This window comes from Pundamilia nyererei, unplaced genomic scaffold, assembly GCF_000239375.1.
Source record: "Pundamilia nyererei isolate P.nyererei 1_Seehausen unplaced genomic scaffold, PunNye1.0 scaffold00008, whole genome shotgun sequence".
Lineage (NCBI taxonomy): Eukaryota > Metazoa > Chordata > Actinopteri > Cichliformes > Cichlidae > Pundamilia > Pundamilia nyererei.
The window spans coordinates 1,266,905-1,287,112 of record NW_005187409.1 but is presented as its reverse complement, the minus strand read 5'-3'; the positions used below and the strand labels follow the sequence as shown (position 1 = coordinate 1,287,112).

The 20,208-nt window shown below is 42.0% G+C and overlaps 1 protein-coding gene across 1 annotated transcript in view; it reads right to left on the bottom strand.

The window, feature by feature from the left end:
• LOC102196578 (ecto-NOX disulfide-thiol exchanger 2-like) overlaps positions 1-20,208 on the bottom strand; it is a 61,974-nt gene that overhangs the window by 10,091 nt on the left and 31,675 nt on the right. The window contains exons 4-9 of the mRNA XM_013908253.1: positions 19,485-19,718; positions 17,974-18,186; positions 14,528-14,634; positions 10,445-10,559; positions 5,951-6,138; positions 3,428-3,568 (exon numbers count right to left, since the gene is read on the bottom strand). Of these exons, the coding sequence (XP_013763707.1) occupies positions 3,428-3,568; positions 5,951-6,138; positions 10,445-10,559; positions 14,528-14,634; positions 17,974-18,186; positions 19,485-19,718 (998 nt within the window). The remainder of the gene's footprint in view (positions 1-3,427; positions 3,569-5,950; positions 6,139-10,444; positions 10,560-14,527; positions 14,635-17,973; positions 18,187-19,484; positions 19,719-20,208) is intronic.

Sequence of the window (20,208 nt, the reverse complement as noted above, 5' to 3'; positions counted from 1 at the left end):
AGTGGTCTTGAGCAATAGTTCTTAAGGCTTTCTGAAGGTCTTTCAAAGGTTTCACTCATTTTCATTCCAGTCCGTGTACCCGACTGCTTTCAGAGGAATGCTTTTGTTTGTTTGCGGAACCACTTAACATTGACCTATGAATCACTCAAGCATTACAAAGGCACCTAACTCAAGGGATGAGCCAGTGTTATGTCAACACAGACGACTGAGCAAAGAATCAATTTGAAATTGCATCTTTAGGCACTTTGTTACTAGCAGTCTGTTCCCAAAAACACCAATGTAGATTAATAAAGCAGCAGGTGTGGCCACGTGGCTCCTATATGGCAGGTAATATCCCCCAATCTGGTGACCATACTCTGACATCGCTGTTAGTTACAGCCTGTCTGAGAGAGAAAAACACTGCTTTGTGTGATGCCGGTGCAGATGCATGACACAAAGGACAAAATGTTCAGGACAGAGCGCGTGACTGGGTAAGGCTGGTGGTCGGCGTGACATAAAATCGCAGCTGCAGAAAAGGGAAGAAACCATTTGAGTTTGGTCGACTGTGCTCAATGTGTTTCTAGTTTAAAAAGTGAATTAATTTCTTTGGTATTTTTGTCATGCGGGTGTTGTGAGAACATGCAGTTCAGATGGTTAGCCAGCCTGCCTCACAGAAGAGAAAAACCCTTAAAAACTGCATTATCTGGTGCAGACGAGGGCACGGTGAGATGGGAGTTGCTGCTGGCGCTGCCTTACTGTTAGACAAACAGGTTACAACCTGAAGGCTGAAGGTATTTATTTTGGCAGTAATCTTTTTGCTGGCATGGATGTTCTGCAGAGAGCTTTTAAAAACTCTGTTTACACCTAGGTATGTTACTTGGATAACGATAAGGGCCTTGAAATACTCAGCATTGTTATAATGAGGCAGCAAGGGCAGGTTTTCATTTTATGATAGTAAGGATGTAGAGATAATGATTGATGAGCCTGTGGAGACTGATTAAATGTACCCGACTGGGCAGGATGCTGTTCAGGGTGCGTGCGGAAAGTTGGCCTTATGGGAGTTATTTAAAAGAAAAACAAGCCTTGCTACGAGCGATCGCTGTTTTTGGTGAAATAACGCTACATTCTGGTTCAGTGTGCTGTCACCCACTCAAAGATGAGACTCTGGCTGACCAAGGGAGGGGTGCTTTAGAGGCACCACAGCCCAGTCTTCTGTGTAGTCCAGCTTAAACACTGAATAAGGTCTGAATTAAAAACTCTAGGAATGGGTACATGAAAATCTAAAGCCTCGTTTGATTTACATTTAGCTCATGTCATTTTCTCATAGGTCATCTTCTTGACCATGTGCAGAAACCATCTACTACAGATTGGTCTCTGTAAGCCTTGTTCTGATCACTTAAACTGTACTATATGAATTCGCAGTGGAGTCCAAACTTTCCATGGCTTAAGGCGGCGCTTCAGGTGAGAAAACACTCAGACAAATCCCATTTTTCCCCCACTGGGTTGTGCATGGTGAGTTGGTTCCCCAGGGTGAGACTGTTAATGTGGACTTTTACTGTACTGTCCTGAGGCGTCTGCCAGAGAAGTTTCAGCTGAGAAAACTGGAAGTGCCACTGTGTGCTGGTTCACAGCGCGCAGTGAAAACACAATCTTCACTCACAACCCGCATCGCTAGATTGCCAAATTTGCCTCCCTTCATCTAGATCCCGAAAATGAAAATAAAGCTGAAACATTCCCATTTTGACACGTTAAAGAGGAAGAATGCATAAGAAGCACTTCCTATGAGAGAGCCAAAAATAGCATTCCCACTTGAAAGTAGTTCAGAAGTGAACAAGATGGTGACCTTCAAAGTGGCACTGGCCAAATTTACAGCAGGTCAGGCTTGTGACTCGTGTGCACCTTCCTCTCTGAAGTTTTTGTGCACAGCTGTACAGATTTCAGTTTCTTGTGCAGGTCTGAGTTTGGCCCCAAAACAAAATGAAAATTTGTAAGGAAAGACTAAGTGAATACCAGGTTGTGATCTAGGTCAAGCTTTGCTGTGGACTGAATTTTTTTCAAACGTTTGATGTAGCCAGCACAGTCGAAGCACAAGCAGAAACGGTGCAACCGAATAAACAAAACAGAGGCTGAAACTCACCAGTTAGTTTTGCAATTAACGTCGACGGTCATATTTCTGCTCTACAGTCAGCTACAGCAACAAGCTGCCATTTGGACGAAATGATTTGGAGATGGAGAACAATTACATTCAGTCTGTTACCATTTACAAGGGGAATAATGCCACCAAACATCAGAAGGTAAAAGAGAGAAGTTCTTTTATTTTTTGATTATTATTTTATTATACTTTGATTTTCAAGTGATCAGAGCTGAAAGCAGCTGAAAATGGAACTACCTGGAAGATATGGTGCAGCTATAGTTTACTAGCTCAATTTGTTTCTATGGATGCCTGCAGACACTGAAAAATGTTTGAATACACAAATGACACACAGGCCTTTAAATGGGTATTAGTTAAAATGTTCTTTTGCTTTTTAGTAGGGCACATTACTATTACATAAACAGAGGGAATTCATAAATGTCATTTTACTGAACTACTTACAACATGAAAGCTGCAACATTAATATTTTTTGGAGTAAAACTACAAATGAAAAACTTGATTATACTGTGGTTTAAAAAACGAATAAACACTCCAGGGAGGAAAATGAGAACGAAACCTCCAGTAAAAGTCAGAAATCTCATTGCAGTCTGTCCTTTTTTCCAGTTTTGATATTTTGAAGACCCCATTCATGCTAATGGTAAATGGCAGCTACATTGTAGCCACAGCCACCCTGGGGCGCACTGACAGAGGCGAGGCTGCCGGACACTGGCGCCACCGGGCCCTCTGACCACCACCAGTAGGCAACGGGTGAAGTGTCTCGCCCAAGGACACAACGACCGAGACTGTCCGAGCCGGGGCTCGAACCGGCAACCTTCCGATTACAAGACGAACTCCCAACTCTTGAGCCACGATTCATGCTGAAGTGCATCAATTTCTTTTTTCAGACTTTATACATGTAACTGTGAGCACAAAGGTTCTCATGTATAGTTTGATATTTATATGGTTCAGCCACCATTGAATGGTTTGTTTGCAGTCAAGCTCACTGGTTTTTCCACCCAATGTGGCCATTTTGGGATCCTGATGAGTTTAGAAGAGCTTTAAACTAGTTCAAAGTGATTTTCTCAACCCCAGACTACTTACTGCAGCATTCACATTGCTCGCTGTTTATTTATTTATGATTTACATCTTTAATTTCTTTTGTGCACTGAAACTTCTTGAAGGCCTCGGACTAATTTCTTTCCCATTAAAGTGCAGAATAATAACTGTTCGAACAAACAAATAAACTCACTCTCCTATGAAACGCAGAATGGCAACGCTCACATGTTCCCAGTGAAAGCGTGCATGTCTGTCACCTACCTGCATTACGTGTGCGTTTTGCAGGTTCTGGAGACCTTCCTTCAGGTTCTGCACTTGATTCTTCAGCTGTTGTTTTTCCTCCAAACTCTTCTCCAGCTCGGCCTCCCGCTGTTTTAATTCTTCCCTCATTTTTAACAGTTGCTGTAAAAACAAAAAAGCGAGCACATTAAGCCACTAATGCCTTTGTGAGCTAACTAACCGTGACAATGCTAACCTCATAATCAACCTGCTCTGAAAGCAGAGGAACAATACGCCATTTGTTCATTAATATTTAGCATCTAATCCCCATACTGGTAATTGGAACTTCAGCTCAATACAAAAAGGCAATTAGATATGGATGTGAATTATATGATTAATAAACATTTTTACAGAAAGAAAAATTCTGCTCTCGTGCATGTGTCCAAGAGGAATCATTTTGCAGATCTTTCAGTCAAAATGAATATGCATGAATATAGAAGAAAAACTCTTAATAGGGATGTTAATCGGAACGCTCATTTGGGTTTCATGCTTGCTTTGAGTACCAGAAGAACCAGTTTTGAGAAAGCTTTGAAGGCTAACACCTAGATTTGTGTCCAATTTGTCTGACGTTTCTTCCTGAACACAGATAAAAAGATCCACCTTCTGTGTTCATTTCAACACAAAGGCGGTACGCTTGTTGGAGGGGGGTCTTTGCAGCTAGAAATGTTCGCCTGCACTCCTAATCACTCAGTGCTTTTTGTCTGTTACACTATAATTCACAAGAATACGAGACAAGGTCGTCAGTATGTGCTGATATTTTTGTTTACTTTCTAGTCTGAGGGACTCTGCAATACAACGTGTGGACGCTGACAAAGGAGAGGTATCCCATTGCAGCGCCTTCCAGTTCATTTAATCCATTCACCTAATCTTTTCATAAACACACCACGGGATATGCAAGTTGGAAAGGTAATTACTCTCCGTGAGCAGAAATGAGCAGCGGGGGTTTAATGGATTTTTCTTCTTCTAAACATGAATTGATCATAATTTCCATTACCTGAGACACCCAGAGTGAGTCAAACTTTAGCATTGTAAAGGCAGATTTAAGGATTTCTGACATCCTATGGCTGCTCATTTCAAATTTAGAAAGATTATTAAGCTGTCAGGTAAAGATCTAGTAGTTAAGATAATATTTCAGTGATCGTTTTGATCTTAATCAGCAGATCCGGTTCACAATGCTGAAACAGAATTAGAGTTAATTGAACTTACGCATGTCCTTGTTTCCCCATTTTGCTGCAGAACGACTCAACAGATCTTATAAAACTGTTTGCTGATCTGCTGTTTTCAAGGTCAAGAATAAAAGGCTCCAAAGGTAACCCATACAAATAATAAAAACTTTAAATGACTTAGTCAATATAGTCTTAAAGATTATCTTCTTTACTTTTGGACAGCTTTCAGTGTGGCTGCTTTTCCCCCCAAAACATAAAAAAATACTAAAGCCAATTCCTTGTAGAGGATCAACAGCGGTGATGAGAGGTGTGTCCTCAGCTGTGACCCAGCATGTAGGCGTGTAGGGTCAGGAGGGTGATCCAGGGGATCTGGGTCACTTTGCACCTTCACTTTGTCCCCAGACTGTTCTGACTGCAATTTTCCACAATCTGGAAACCAGGTGGAAACTCTGCAGGCACTGTGGAGGCACAAGTGCAAGGAGACCAGAAAAAACACTTCTGTGTAGGGATGTAAAACATGAGCTGAACGAAAATGGGTCCAGAGGTGCATGAAAAGATAATGCTGCATGTGAGGATGCATGAAGTCAAATTATTTTTGGAGTTTTAGGAGCCTATTAACTAAACTTTGTAGACTTGAACCTCTAAAATGTCTGCACATGCTTTGTGACATTACTGACCACCTCAGCCTCCTATCTTTCAGAAAACTTGACCTCACTCCTTGACCTTGGGGTTGAGGTCTTTTTTTGCCTGTCCCGTTTGGGTCTTTTGCCATCAGCATTATTGTCTAAAGGCAAAGAAAGATGCCCAAATGTTTTAAAACACTTAGACGGGTTCTTTTCAAAGTAGGAAATGTAAAAAGTTATTCAGCAACTTTTAGATTGAAACCTAGTTCATGTCATTAAAATCCTAATAATGTTTTTTCAATATCTTTTTTTGATTAAATGGTCTGAAATGGTTTTAATAGGCTTGGGTTCGTTCCAAGAACATGCTGTTTGAATCGCAGCACATAGCTCTCCAGTTCCAAATAAAACCCGTTCTGACAGTGAACAAGTGGCTCCTGTAAAAAATGTTTTCAGCTGCTCTTCACAGATGCTCCAGACAACTGCGCTTCTCTACGTGCTCCCAAATAGCACTTAGCTACCATTTAAAGTGCAGGGTCATGGATAAATGACAGCGAAGGTTTCAGCTTGCATAGAAGATTCAACGAGTTAACCTGAGCGACCTTGTTGGTACAAAGTACCCAGTGCCGACAGGAACCAACAGGAGATTAAACCCACTGTTGGACAGAAGGCTGGAAGATGGTGTCTCTGTATGCTTCTGTGTAGACAATAAGCATCACCTTCTGCATGCCTTGTAGAGCCTGCTGCAGGAAGCTGAGCTGCTGTGAGTGAGTGTTGTCCTCCTCGCTCCTAATTGGCTGATTTTTGCCTTGTTCTTGTTTTAGCAGCTCCACCTCGTTCCTGTAGGCGTCCAGCTGGCAGCGTAGGGAGTCGTTCTCCTCCTTTAATGCCTCTGCTTGGGAAACTCCTACATAATAAGCAGAGAAAATTAAATATTCTGGTTATCATGGATCGCCACCGGTCATTCCATGTATTCATTTAACACCCCTAACAATACAAATTCCAGTTGAGATAAGGCTCAGTTTTACTGTGTCACTCCTGATACGGTGCTCTTGAGTTTTCCCCGAGCTGTTTGTCCTCTGAAGACGTATATATTAAAACACAAAGAAGATAGTAAAGGTTGCACCTCTGACAGTGACATGTGCAGTCATGATTGCATCACTCCTCATTCACAGAGGCAACAGCAGGAGGTGACTATTAGAGCACTGCTAAGAAAAGAGTTAGGACAGAGCATGACAGAAAAAGATGGTATTTATCTACAAAGCAGCTGACATCAAAGCTCCAGAAAGCTTGGTTTACATCCCATTATTTTACCCACTGTTATTTTATTCGCAGTTGGAGGATTTCTTTCACTTGGATAGGCATGAAATTTACATACCATATTCCTGATAATATAATGAAGCATTTTCTGTTTGCAACCACTTTGATTTGCACCTCTGACTGGCTTCAGCTACCCAACAATAATGGCTGAGGCACAAAGGCAGCCATCAAGGTCAGAAATAATGGTCAAAAACTGATATCTCAGAAATAAAGTTGGAGAAAGTGATGGGATCGTGTTACCTGCGACGTTTCTGATATATAATTGGTAAAAATCTAATTTAGTAATAAATATATTATCGAAACAGTACTTTGTGTTCACAAGTCGATTTTTGAGATGTGGCTTCTTTTTGATCTAAACTGAACACCTGGAAAGTTTCAGATCTGCTAAAATCCAGAGGCAGACACGCCCTTTGGTGCAGGCTTTGCCAGAGAAACATTTTGCCACGTCTGCACACAGACACATACAGATTCACAAGATGAAAATCAAGCCAGCTAGAGTATCACGGCTGGCAACAACTCACTGCTATATCCTGGACTTCAGCTCAGGCACATTTACTTTTCACTGCCATCAGGCGACACCCAGCCTCACAGATCTATCTTTAACAACGTATGTAATTCTTTATCTTAATAATTCAGCCAAGGACTAAAATACATTTTCAAACAAACCATTGGGTTTAACAGTGAACTGAATAATGTAGTGTGCATGAAGTGTGGTCTCCCAGTGAGTTTGTCTGTTTTTTCATTCAGATAAAATAGATGCCAGGAGAAAAGTGACACAGAAGCTTATTGTAGTTTCCTTTCATGAAAGTAAACTGCTATGAAAGTCTATTTCAGTTAGCCAGTTGCTACAATAAGCTAGCCAATAGGTTCCACTGCTAGCAGGGTTAGCTTACATTTGCACACGGTTCAATACAAAGTACTGAAAGCAGTGAAACATCACTTATAATGTCTATAAAGAATTTTCCTTTTGATGTAATTATCAGAAAGGCTGGACCATGATTATTAATTCCCATCTTTAAAGTTTGATGCTTCAACTTTTTTTTACTTCAATATGGACCTTTCGTATGCAGAAATATTTTTCTGCCAGTCACAGTTATAAGTTACACTTATGAACCTCATACAAATCCCAATTTAATCCCCGCTTTTAGCAAAACAAATACATACGATGTTTGATCAACTGAGAAAGTGCTGTGTCTCCAGGTTAACAGTGAGGATATCATTCAAAGACATTTTGAGATTGGGACCAGAGGCTCCTTCCCTTTCATAACTTGAATGACAGCGGCTTGGCAAGATATTAAAAAGAAAAAACAACTCGCATCACATTTTGAGTAAATCCAGACTGATGAACAAGTTCACTATATGAAATTTTATAGCTGACCCAGGGAGGAAAGCTTGGAGAAAACTTTACATTTCTACCCATAATGCTTTTCCTTATTTTCTGTGTAGTGCATGCTTACACTAAGCACTGCAGAACTTTCAAACACTGAGGTCAATATATATGAAAGTTATCCCTGTGAGCCAAAAGCTCGGGCTGCTCTAAATGTTTACTTTGAGGCATATTTTCGACTCTGGGCTCTGTAAAATGTCAATGACATTGGATAAACTGATATGGCCACACCAGGCCAACAGCACTAGCTGTGAAAGACGGCCCCAACAACTCCTGTTCAAACGCTTTTAGTAGGGGTAGCAAATCAAAGAAACGCTGGGAAAGGAAAGAGGAAGGGAACGAAAGCAGCTTGTTTTAGACCAGTGACTGGCTGGACCAAGCTGAGGGGTTTGCACTAATCAGTATAAGATAAATACAGATTTTACAAAACTGTTACTGATGCAAAGCTACAATTTTAGAGTCCACGAATGAAAACAAGACTTTGGAAATGAGCATAAGGCAGAGGTGGTTAGTGTCCTCACAGGAGAAAAGGTTGCTGTAAGCTGCGGGCTCGCTTTGTGGTGTTTGAATGCTCTCATTGTTTCTGTGTAAGTTTTCTCCAGGCACTCTGGTTCCCTCCAGTAGTCCAAAGATGTGTGTGTAAAGCTAATTGGTGATTCTAAACTGCTGATCTGTCCAGGATATACCCTTATGTCAGCTGAAAAAGGGGCCTCCCCCCATCCCCCTTAAACCAAAGCAGAAAGGGTAGTTAAGCAAACAAGCATTGTAGGTCCCCTTTAGAAAGCAGACTGGGTAACCAAATGTAAATGATATTTAGCTACTTTTCAAGCATTCTAACACAAAAGGGCCCAAAGTCCAACAGTACAATGCTGTCAAGTTGGTGGAGCACTGTCACTTCTATATACCATGTCCAGGGATCAAACACCTGTAGTATATATTAATGTACTCAAAGCTGTAATAATACCAGTGTTCTAGCCAGTAGCTCTCATCTGGACATTTGACCTGACCTACTGAGTAAAGGAGTAGATTGGGAGGAGGGATTATTCCATGAGATCTGCTTAGCTCCAAAGATGTCCACTACTATATCGGTTCTGCTCTCCTACTGCAAGCCTTGAGCAGAAGCTCTTTGGGAAACTGCAACACACTGACTGGACTGGGGAGATAAGCCCCATCCTGTGTGAGTGAGTGTGTGCATGAAAGCATGTCTTGTTAGGTTTTGTGTGGGTGTTCACGAGTGCTGCCTGCAGTCTATCATGGAGGACCATTGGCAGTGTTAATGAACTCTTGCTGGGTGTGTGTGTGTGTGTGTGTGTCCACGCTGGGTTTGTGTGTGCTCTTTCCTACCAGCAAAATGAGGGTTTGAGGTGAGACGTGTATTGATCTGAGAGCCTCATCAGCTTGGTGTGAGGAGATGTCAACTGCTTGGCCAGATTCTGTTACGTAACAGGCAAAGCTATCGACCTGCAGATATCTGCGAGTGTGCACGTAGGCATACACCTTCGGGTGTACAGTCATGCACAGAAGCGGCTCTTTTGCCTTCTATTCTGTACATGAGTCAGATGCGGAGCATCGATTCCCTTTTTAAGAGGCTGCAGTCATAACACAGGTGTTTTTAGCCGGGATGGTTGACGTGTAAACATGCCCGTTTGCTTAAAGGTTAGTGAGTGTGTGTGTGTGTGTGTGTGGGGGGGGGTGCAACACTCAGCCTGTTAACACAAATACGAAAAAGTGTCACATTAACACCTGCCACCTCAGCCAATCCTGCAGCATTGAGCGAAATGACAGGTCTTTGACAGCAATGCTAATTAATGATAGCTAAACAGCAAGGCTGCAAAAGAGAAGGGGCTGAAGTGACGAGTGCATTTACATACATTTGCATGCTAATTAGAGATGCTGTCATATTAGCAAAAGGCAGAGATCAGGCTGATTAACAGCCAAGAAGAAACCACACATCTGAGACATGAAAGAGGCACAGAACATGGGATGAAGAGGCCTCACGTGTGGTTCCCTGCATGTTGCACCAATGACTACTATAGAATTATTGGGTTATTGTTATGGGGTTTGAGGGATTAGCAGCATCATTAACTTTTGTTGCTTCAGCAAACACAAAGAGTCTCCTTTGAGGGAGCAACAGAAGATTATGGCACTTCAGTGATACCCCAATCTGAAATTAGATGGCAGCTGGCAGATGTGGACAGATTGGCACATGTACACGCTCCTATGTGTACATTCACTGGGGTGGACTGAGGTGAATGACATTCAGCACTTATGTTCAACATCAACTCAGGCTAGCCTGCATATTGTCAGCAACTTGATGTAGTCTGAATGTGTTTTTTTATTCATGCAGGGATGTCAGGTGCTTGGGGGATGATTACTGTCGTTTCAGTCAAACAGAGCTGTCTCCCTCAGTTATTTAACAGTCTCTGTGCTGATCCTTTGGAAATCGTGATCAGTGTACTTCCTGTCAAGATGACAGAAGTGCTGAACTGTGGATGCATATGCATACCTGAGTCCTCAGAGTCCTTGCTGTCAGGGGCATCCTCCATATCATCATCAGACATCTCCATCTCCTCCTCTCGTCTGATGCCCATCAGCTGCTCGTTGTGCATGTTTCTAATCTCCTGCAAAACACAGTGAAAAGAGCGACGGGTCAAAACTGCAAAGACTCCAGAGTGATGCACATTTTAGCAGGTGCTGATCAGTAAACTCCTTCAAAGTTGACGCTAAAGGAAAACTGAGCTGCAAAGGAAAACTTTTAACATATTGGTACAGAACAAAGGAGTGCAGCTGCAGAGAGATAAAAAGGATGATATCAGAGCTAGGGCTCAGTTCCTTCTATGGCTCGGAAATGGGGTATATGGTAGCACATATACAATGAGACCTCACCGTTTTGTACTTGGAGAAAAACAGTACACATTAAAGCAGCCATACAAATGCAACTCTACCATCTGTCAATGAAATCAAAGCTCCTCAATTTCACTACACACTGATTCACAACAACAAACCATGATAAGTGTCTCGGTGCACATTGCACCTGCTGCTGGTTTTTATGCCCATGTTTTATTCTAATTGAGGGCACATCTGGAAACACCAGCAGTAACTGTAAAATACCAATCTTCTCCATTTCATTTCACCCTCACAGACAGAATCGCTAATGACTACATCCATCTGGAGACCAGTAACCAGAAGCAGGTTTCAAAATGGTTTAAAGATTAAGGTCATACCACTGAAATGGAGTGGCTGTAATTGAGACAAAACCTTCCAGGTTTGTGCTGAGAGAAAGTCAAAACCAACAAACGAATAAACATATGGTCGACTGTTAATACGAAGACTATCCTACCACATCTTCATTGTTTGGTCCGTGTCTGGACCTTTAAGTAACATGCTTGCATTTTAGTGTAAAATATACATCTCGAAAGAATTATAATGCACAGCTAATTTAGATGTACGATGCATTAGATACACGATTACATGCTCTGACAGGCCTAATATTTTAGCTTGTGCTGCAAAAGGGGTGAGGACTTGATTCACACATGTATGCAACACATATTAATGAATATAATAAAAGCAGTTGTTAATATAACAGCTGCACAATCATCTATAGAGCTCAACCTTTGTTGCAGCTTAACGGTTGAACTTTGAGGCAGCCGATTTAAATCCAAAGGCATCGATCAATATCATCTCACCATGATACTCCTCTCTCCTGCGACTTCACTCATTTACAGCATTTAGCGATCAAAAGTGATTTAAACTTTGACCTCCATTTCTTTGTGTTGTCCTCGGGATTCCCATACACTTGTTTGCCATCCACCTAGGGGTCATTTTTGACCCGAGGACAACACAAGGGTTAAATCATTAAATATATGATTTATGCTTTAGAACAAAAGCAAAACATACAAGCCATCACTTAACAAGCCTGCATGAGCCTGTAGTGTCTTTCAAAGGAGTTTTTTCAAAGCATGATATTCTCTTCATGTATTACACACAACTACACGGACACATTATCAACAGGGTGTCTCTTAGGCAATCAATGAAATAAAGACAGTGAAACATGAAAACAAGTATTTACTGAAATAAATACAGAAAGACACATATGGGGAGTGCTGTGTTTACAAACACCATCAGTAGATAAAACGTGCAAAATCAATGAAATAACAATTTCTAAGGGAGGGAGCAAAAAAGCCGCCCAAGCAGCCCAAGAGTAAATACATTTAAAACCATCTGTCAGCTGATGTTATCAGCCTGAGCCCGTGGCACGGGTCAAACAGGTACTCGAAACACACAAGCACACGTGGAGAAACAACCCTCTGTGCACAAGCACACATCCACTGCATGTACACAAACACACCACATAAAACCAGAGAGACAGCTGTTGTCTGATTCTGCCTGTGAGCTGCAGCTCCTCAACAGCGCCGCCCGTTCCTCTATTATTCGCCTTTAGGCCACAGAGTGATTCTGGCTGCCTCTGATGTTAAACTGTCCCCAAACAAACACACTTACTTACCGATTCTCTATACACTGGACAGCGGCTGCAAGCACTACAGCCTCTAAGACAGATGGGCATGAACAAAATAAAACCTTTATTTGATAGTAATGTAAAGAAATGATCAGCTTTAATGGTTAAAGTCGAAGCATCCACCTCTACAGCCACATGCAGGTTTTGACTTTTTAAACCCATTGTTTTGGTTCTCTGACCTTCACACACAATGTGTAGTTGCCTTTCACACTTCTTGTTACACGTCCATATATAACTAAAGGTAACAGCTTCCGGCTCACGCAGCTGGGTGCACTGTACCAACCCAGCAATATAGGCGTGGATGTGTTTCTTGTAAGCAATCATGAAAGTGCACTTTTTGGAATTGTAAGCATTCAGTGAAGCATAAAGGAGCATTGCCTCCTTAGAGGTTGATTTTTTTCTATACCTAACGTGAGTAATTGTTCCCTATTTATTTAATACATTTGAGAAGAGTTTTCTTTTTCTGCCTGCTGCAGGTTAAGCTCAAGTGCCAGACTGATCCAAAGCAATGAGCTGACAGATACTAAAACACCTCACAGTCTTTGAATGTACAGGGAGTAAGGGCACCGAGTGATTTATTAGGATAATCTATACTTGAAGACGCCTACCGGTTGCATGTGACCTCGCTAGTTACGATTACTTTCCCTCAGGCCCTGAGGCCTAACAGCCAGAGATAAAGACTCAACTCGGGTTTATGCTAACCCAACAGCTAGAGTTGAGATTGCTTCACTTATCGCTCGCTTTGAGACAAGCACACAATGTCACGAAGTGTCTAAATCTCTTCTCAGCGATTGTAAGTGTAAAACAGCCTGAAGAGAAAACACTTCGAAGGATGTTTCAAACAGGGATGTTTCCTTGTATCGGGACATATTTAGCAGCAGTGTCCACCCACCGTGGTCTCTTTTGTTTACATTTAGGGTCATACTGTACACTCAAATGTATGCAAGGCAGGAAAAGAACAGAAAAAACCCCAAGGCCTGATGTAAACACTGTTCACAGCATAAGAGATTTGAAAACTTTCAATATCTAAGAGTATGTTTTTATATATGTACAAAAGTATGATTTTTATGTGTTGCTTAAGGACTGAGTGAGGAATGGCAACAAAACAAAAGGGTCTTTCCTGATGGCAGCATGTGCAATTAAATATGCATCATTCTGCTTTCTCTTACTCAGAGGCCTTAACATGAGCCATTATAAACACAATTTCCATGCTCATAATTCTGCAGTACATCTGATAATTGGAGCGACATTTCTGATTTGCACCACCACCTACCTTCGATGTGAAGTTTTTTTGCACAAGTTGACTGCTGCTTCTGCTATGACTTATTTTGTTATTAATGAGCATCTTAACTGGGCTTTAACTTGCATCTTAAAACGGTTGTTTTTCATACTATGGTTCAAAGAAACTTACCAATCAGATATGCTCATATATGGTCCATTAGACGCAGGACTGCAACACATGCCAGACCCTCCATTACATACAACCCATCATCATGTCAATTAATGTTCCATTTGGCAGAGAGAGAAAATAGCAAGCAGACAGCAGATGACAAAAGTGCTGTTAGACTTGAAAATGAATATGCTTTTACCTCTCAATATATGTCCCTCAATCATTTACTTCAGAGAACGAAAAAAGCCCCCCCAAAATCAACATCTTCTAATTTATTGGTGAAGAGGGCAGGGAAGGCTTGTACAGATTTACCTTTCTTCTTGAACACGCTTAGGGGTGGAAGAAACAGACTCACCAAGCACCTTGTATCTCTTCATGGGGGAGGCAAGGCTGGAGGAAGGAGTGGAGGAGGAAAGGGCAGAGGTCTGGGCCTCAGTCTGTGCCTGGATCTCGCAACGACTCGATTGAGAAGGCACCTGCTCTGCAGCCTTGCTTCAGTCAAAGTGCTTACTATTACAAGGGCTCTGCCCTTTCCTATTATTTCTTTATTATTACCATCACCTCTTTGGTATCAAACAACATTTTAAAGAGCTTTACATTGAGAAGGCGTAAAACAAAGTGGGATAATGACTAATTGTTCCATAAATGATGTGATTGACACAGTTAAATCAAAATGTACCAACCTCTGCTTGTTTGCGCCACATGTCCAGATTCTTGCGCTGAGCTTTGGAGAAATGGTCCCATGCCTTTTGTTTGGAAGCAGCTTGGAATACAGACACAATCTGTTCAACTGTGGCAGGATGCAGGGAAGGACCAGTGACCACCCAAAGACAGAGAGAGAGGGGGAGAAAGAGAGAAAGAGAGAGAGGACAGTTGGGAAGGAGCAGAGGAGTGAAAAAGCGGAGTCAACTAGGGATGTAAAGAACTGTGTGTGTGTTCGTTCAGTGGTATATGCATGCGTGTGTTCTACTTACCAGCTGATGCCAGTGCATCATCCTATGGGAGAGTGATCAGATAGTTCCCACAAGCAAAAGTTCAATAAATTATACAATTTCCGCAGAGCGTGCTTGAATTATATGAGACAAACTGGTTTCTGCAGAGCAGTTGCTCTTTAGCACATGTCTACTCGACTTTATTAATTACCAACACGGCTCTATAGCATAAATCGATTATTTTAGTTCAGGCTGACACAAACATAACCACTGGATCACTAAACTTGGCAGTTATTCATGAACCCCAGAGGATAAACTCCCCTGAAATTTTCTGAAGGAACATCTTGTAGTTCTGTAGCTATCTTGAAATATTTCCAGGCACATATTTGGGAAGCTACTTCACTCAGCTTCTTACTACAAGCAAGCAAATTAATGGGTAATCTGCATTTAACAGGTATGGTATAATTAAACCGAGTGGCTTACGATTAGCCAAATACACCACCATGTCTAACAAATTTGAACATACCGAATTCAATCTTGACACTGACTGAAGAGTTACTCATATCTTCTTTTTTCCTGTCAGTTCAGGTGCTTTTAAATGCCAGTTGGGAATATCAGAGGTTTCCCCAAAAATGTCAGCTTTCCAGTCATAATTACATCTTGGATGCTGAAGTTAATACTAGTTAAAAAAGACAAATTATAGTACCTCACATGTGACTTGAAGAAAGGAAGGAGTACAGTGTCTCAGAGCTGCGAGCATGGCTGCAGACTTATTGTTTAATGAGGGACATTTTGCTCAGCAACTGCCAGCTGCCAAAAATAACCAAGGCCGACTCTCAGTATGCTACCGTTGACCACAATGCAGCTCCACTGCAGGCTCTCAAGAACCTTGCCCAAGGACAACAAGTTGTTCAAGTAAGAGTGTTCCTGATTTATTTTTCCTGTGCAAATGCCATAAGCTCCATGCCGCTGCTAAAACCTTTTACACGACTGTAACTACAAAGTCGTTTAAAGGGTAGAGACTCGAGTCTGGACTTTGAGTTTTTTCGGGTCATCGTGCCTAATTAGCACGAGGCAATAAGCCAGAACCTTTAACTTCAGGGTCTCCATTTACTCTGGAAGCGATGTGGTTGGGGACAGCTGCTCTGGGTCTAAATATATTCTGTGTCAGATTTTGTCTTATGTGCAGTACATCAACTGAGTGATTTTTCCACCACCAGCTACCTGTCTGTTGTCATGCAGGTGGTCATGGGTGGTCTGTGTATCTCAGAAGCCCCAACTCATGCAGAGGGGGAGCCAATAAGACCTCCAGTTAAGTGTGCGTTGGTGTGTGTGTGTTTGCAGAGTGGTGAGAGATAGCACAGTTCAAGGATCAATATCATCTTCCCAGCACCCTGTAATTTGATGGATCCAATCGATGGTCAGGGCAAAGAAGAGAGGCACATGTTCAGACAGGCTTTCAGGCCTGTGAGCATATATGGAAATATTTATACATTTTGTATACTACTCGTCTTCGACACGGCAGAAAGTCGGTCAAATACAACCTCTTCACTGTCAATTATCTGGAGTTTCTGGAGAAGCAATGTGCTTTTGAGTCTGTTTTTTTCAGGGCTTTAAGTAACACAACTTCAAATCTAGTGAGGTAGCAGCAGAAGCCAGTATCTCAAAACCTGGGCATATGCAATGTGGCTGTATGCAACAATAGACACCACTAAAGATTAAGTGAACATGTTTTTGTTAAATTTGGGATAAGAGACATCCTGTAAGGTGACATATAGCTTCACAAACTACAATTTGTGGACGGCAAGTAGTAAAGCAGACAGACTTTAGCTGTTATGGCAAATAAAGCCTCCCCCACAGGCTGAGTTACAGTATCAGGAAAAAGCTAAGAATTTATGTTTGGCTGAAATAATTGAGAATGGCCAATACAAAACAACAACAACAACAACAACAACAACAACAACAACAACAACAACAAACAGGCCTGCCTCTCTTTCTGGTTTATACAAAGAACTATATACCCACCATCTGTGTTTTCCATGTGCATTGTTTATCTAATAAAAATGAAACAGCGAAACTAGCGACCGTCTCTAATGACGTTACCTTGTATTTAACATGCATGTGGTGACAAAGTGTTGCAGACTTTAGTGTAAATCAGCAGCTGAAGAGCTGAAGCTGCCAAAGGTGGGTTTCTCCATTTCATTATGCCTTTGGCTTTTTATCAACATCAGTGTGCAAAGCATTCCCTGTACATGCTTGCTCTCCAGTGTATTCTTGCAGAAAGTATGTTACTACGTCCATCTGGCAACCTTAATAACATTCCACTCCTGTGTTTTCTTCCAACAACAATATCAACCTTTCATTCCTCTGACTTTTTAAAGAAATATTTTGTATTATAGATGCAACAAAAAGGGAGCAGGAGCCTTACAGGGAACATTTCGTGGCGATCGTGGCTCAAGAGTTGGGAGTTCGCCTTGTAATCGGAAGGTTGCCGGTTCGAGCCCCGGCTTGGACAGTCTCGGTCGTTGTGTCCTTGGGCAAGACGCTTCACCCGTTGCCTACTGGTGGTGGTCAGAGGGCCCGGTGGCGCCAGTGTCCGGCAGCCTCGCCTCTGTCAGTGCGCCCCAGGGTGGCTGTGGCTACAATGTAGCTGCCATCACCAGTGTGTGGATGTGTGTGTGGATGACTGGATATGTAAAGCGCTTTGGGGTCCTTAGGGACTAATAAAGAGCTATATAAATACAGACCATTTTCATTCTTAGGAAAGAAATTCAACTTACCTTTAAGCCATGGTCCCAACAACAATTTAGTACAAGACAAGAGGGCAGCTATGACACTATTAAGCCTAACCTTTAAATCCGCAGTGTGTCGGTCAGTAGTTACATTTGTGTGCAAGCACACGGTCTGTGCATCATGTGAGAGACTGTGAACAATGTCATACTTACTTTTTAGTGGATTACAGTTCTCCAGAATGCAGGCTTGATTTGGATTCTTGGTGCCTGTGCCTAGCTTACAAACTATTTACATTCAATGTGGGTGTGCTATCCTAAAACTTACACTGAACCAAAAAGGATTTGACTCATGCCATCATATCCTCTTCCTGCATTGCACAATAAGGAGCTTACTTACAGTATATACAGTGTAAATACTGAAATATGCAAGTGTGTGTTTGCGAGAGACAGACTGTAGTAACTCACATTGAGCCAGTATACCAGCCAGAGCAGTCTTGAACTTGTCTTTGGCTTCTTCCATCTCTTTTTCATGCTGACTCTTCTCGCTCATCAGCCGGCGGATGTGGCTGTTGGAGGACTGGATCATGGAGTAGAAGTTGTTGGCGTTTCTGCGGTTAACTTCGCCTCGTTCAAGCCAGGTCAGGAGCACACGAACCGCTTCAGGAAATTTGCCGTCATCTGGGCAAGAAAGAGTAAGAGTTACGATTGACACGGAAAAGAAAAAACGTGCGGTACCCTGTACAGTCTCACGAAAGGAGAGGAGTAGGAGAGGAGTGCACCAAACACCAAGCATGACGATAAAGCAGAGACTTCTCACCTATAATCCCATAAGGCTGAAAATATGCTCTGCTCTCTGGTCACTAATAAATGTTTCATATAATAAACTGTGAAACGCAGGGACATTGTAATATTAAAAACACGTTCTCCTGTACTGACCATATACAAAATAAAAGCAGGGTTAATAAGAGCAAGGAAACATTAAAAGCAAGTGCCTCTGGATGAAAGAAAAACAAATTATGACACAGTTATATATTTGGAAACAAATAACTTTGTGGACTTCAACAACAGCTAAGGGCAGAGACAAGCACCCATTTATAGGGATCTTGGTGAAAACCTCCTCTATAGGTGTCTTGTCATTAAAAGCAGGATCTGAGTTATACAACTGCCTGGGAGAAACGGCTAAATCCTCTTTCCCCTTTGGAAAGAAAACCTAAATCTGAAGCAATAGTTGGGATAAAAGTTTTCACAACAGCAGCCCAAAGTGATCAGAAACAAATCCTTGGCTAGAACGGCACAGTGCTGGAGTTCTTCGCACCAAAGGCTGGGGAAGGGAGAGCTGAAAAAGACTCACGCAGATGGTTGAGAGGCACAAAGTCACAGCCATTTTGTTATTAGGCAACTGTGACTGAGACCTGGAAGTGTCACTGCTCATTAGTGAAACGAGTTTATTCAGCCAGAAACTCGACAGAAAGCCGAGAACGGGAGAAAGAGCTGAGAAGAAAAAAATAGAGAGGATGAGCAGGGAGGAGAGTAGAAGAGAGAGGACGAGATAAGAGCGAAGCATTTGCTGAGGGGAGAGTAAACTGATATACTGTGTTTAACAGCCGCTTCGTCTTTTGAAAGCAAATTTGTTAGAACATCAGAATTACTTTCTCAGATTTACCGGCTGCAGTTTATGGCTGTTCCTGTAATGTCCTGCTCTGGGAAATCCCTGCAAGCACACACACTCGCAGTACTCAACCACTGTCATGACTTATTATCTACCTTGTCAGTTTTTGGATTGCATGAATAAAGACAGTACCATGAGGCCTATTTTTGTATTCTCTCAATAACAATGTGACAGAAGCAAATGATTTTCTTCCACACATGCGACAGGTTCTTCTCTTCTGCCAATCTGTGTTTCTTATGTTTGTGCTCTCATATCCTGCATGCTTTTCATTGTACATGCTTCACAGATTGCCAGCATCCATGTCTACCTTTGATCTTGTCTCCCAGCTGACCGCACTCGTGCTCAGAGTAGTGGACGATGGGAGGAGGGGATGGTGGCCGGAGGCGATCTTCTTCCATCTTGCGTCTGTGACGCTCCTCTCTGGCTAACATGCGCTGGCGACATTCCCACTCATAGAGGTCGTCTCTGGCCTGTGCGAAGTCGACGTGGAGGCGTCCAGTGTCTTTTTTGTCTGTGCTTGAACCCAAACGGATACGATAACCTAGGAAGGAAACGGAAATTGTAAATAAAAGAGAAATAATGGTCGAACGAAGTAGGAGGCGCTTAAGAGAAACTAATGCGGAGCAGAAGGAGCAACGGTAAACGTACCAGTACAAGTGAACAGCTTTGTGCACACAGTTTTTATAATGTGATGTGCAATCTGCTTAGTAACAGCGTGATCACAGGTGTTACATGTTAGTCTAACGATTTCAGAATTTAGTCTAAACCACTGCTACATTTTTCCTGTCTCACAAAGCCTCTGGTTTCATTTGTTACTTCACAGTTCAGAACACGAAGGGGAAAAAGTAGAAATCAAATCAAATCAAATCACTTTTATTGTCACATCACATGTGCAGGCACACTGGCACAGCACATGCGAGTGAAATTCTTGTGTGCGAGCCCCACAAGCAACAGAGATGTGCAAACACAACAACACAAACGAGCAAAATACAAGAATGGCCAACCTGAAACTAATAATATATGTACAATAT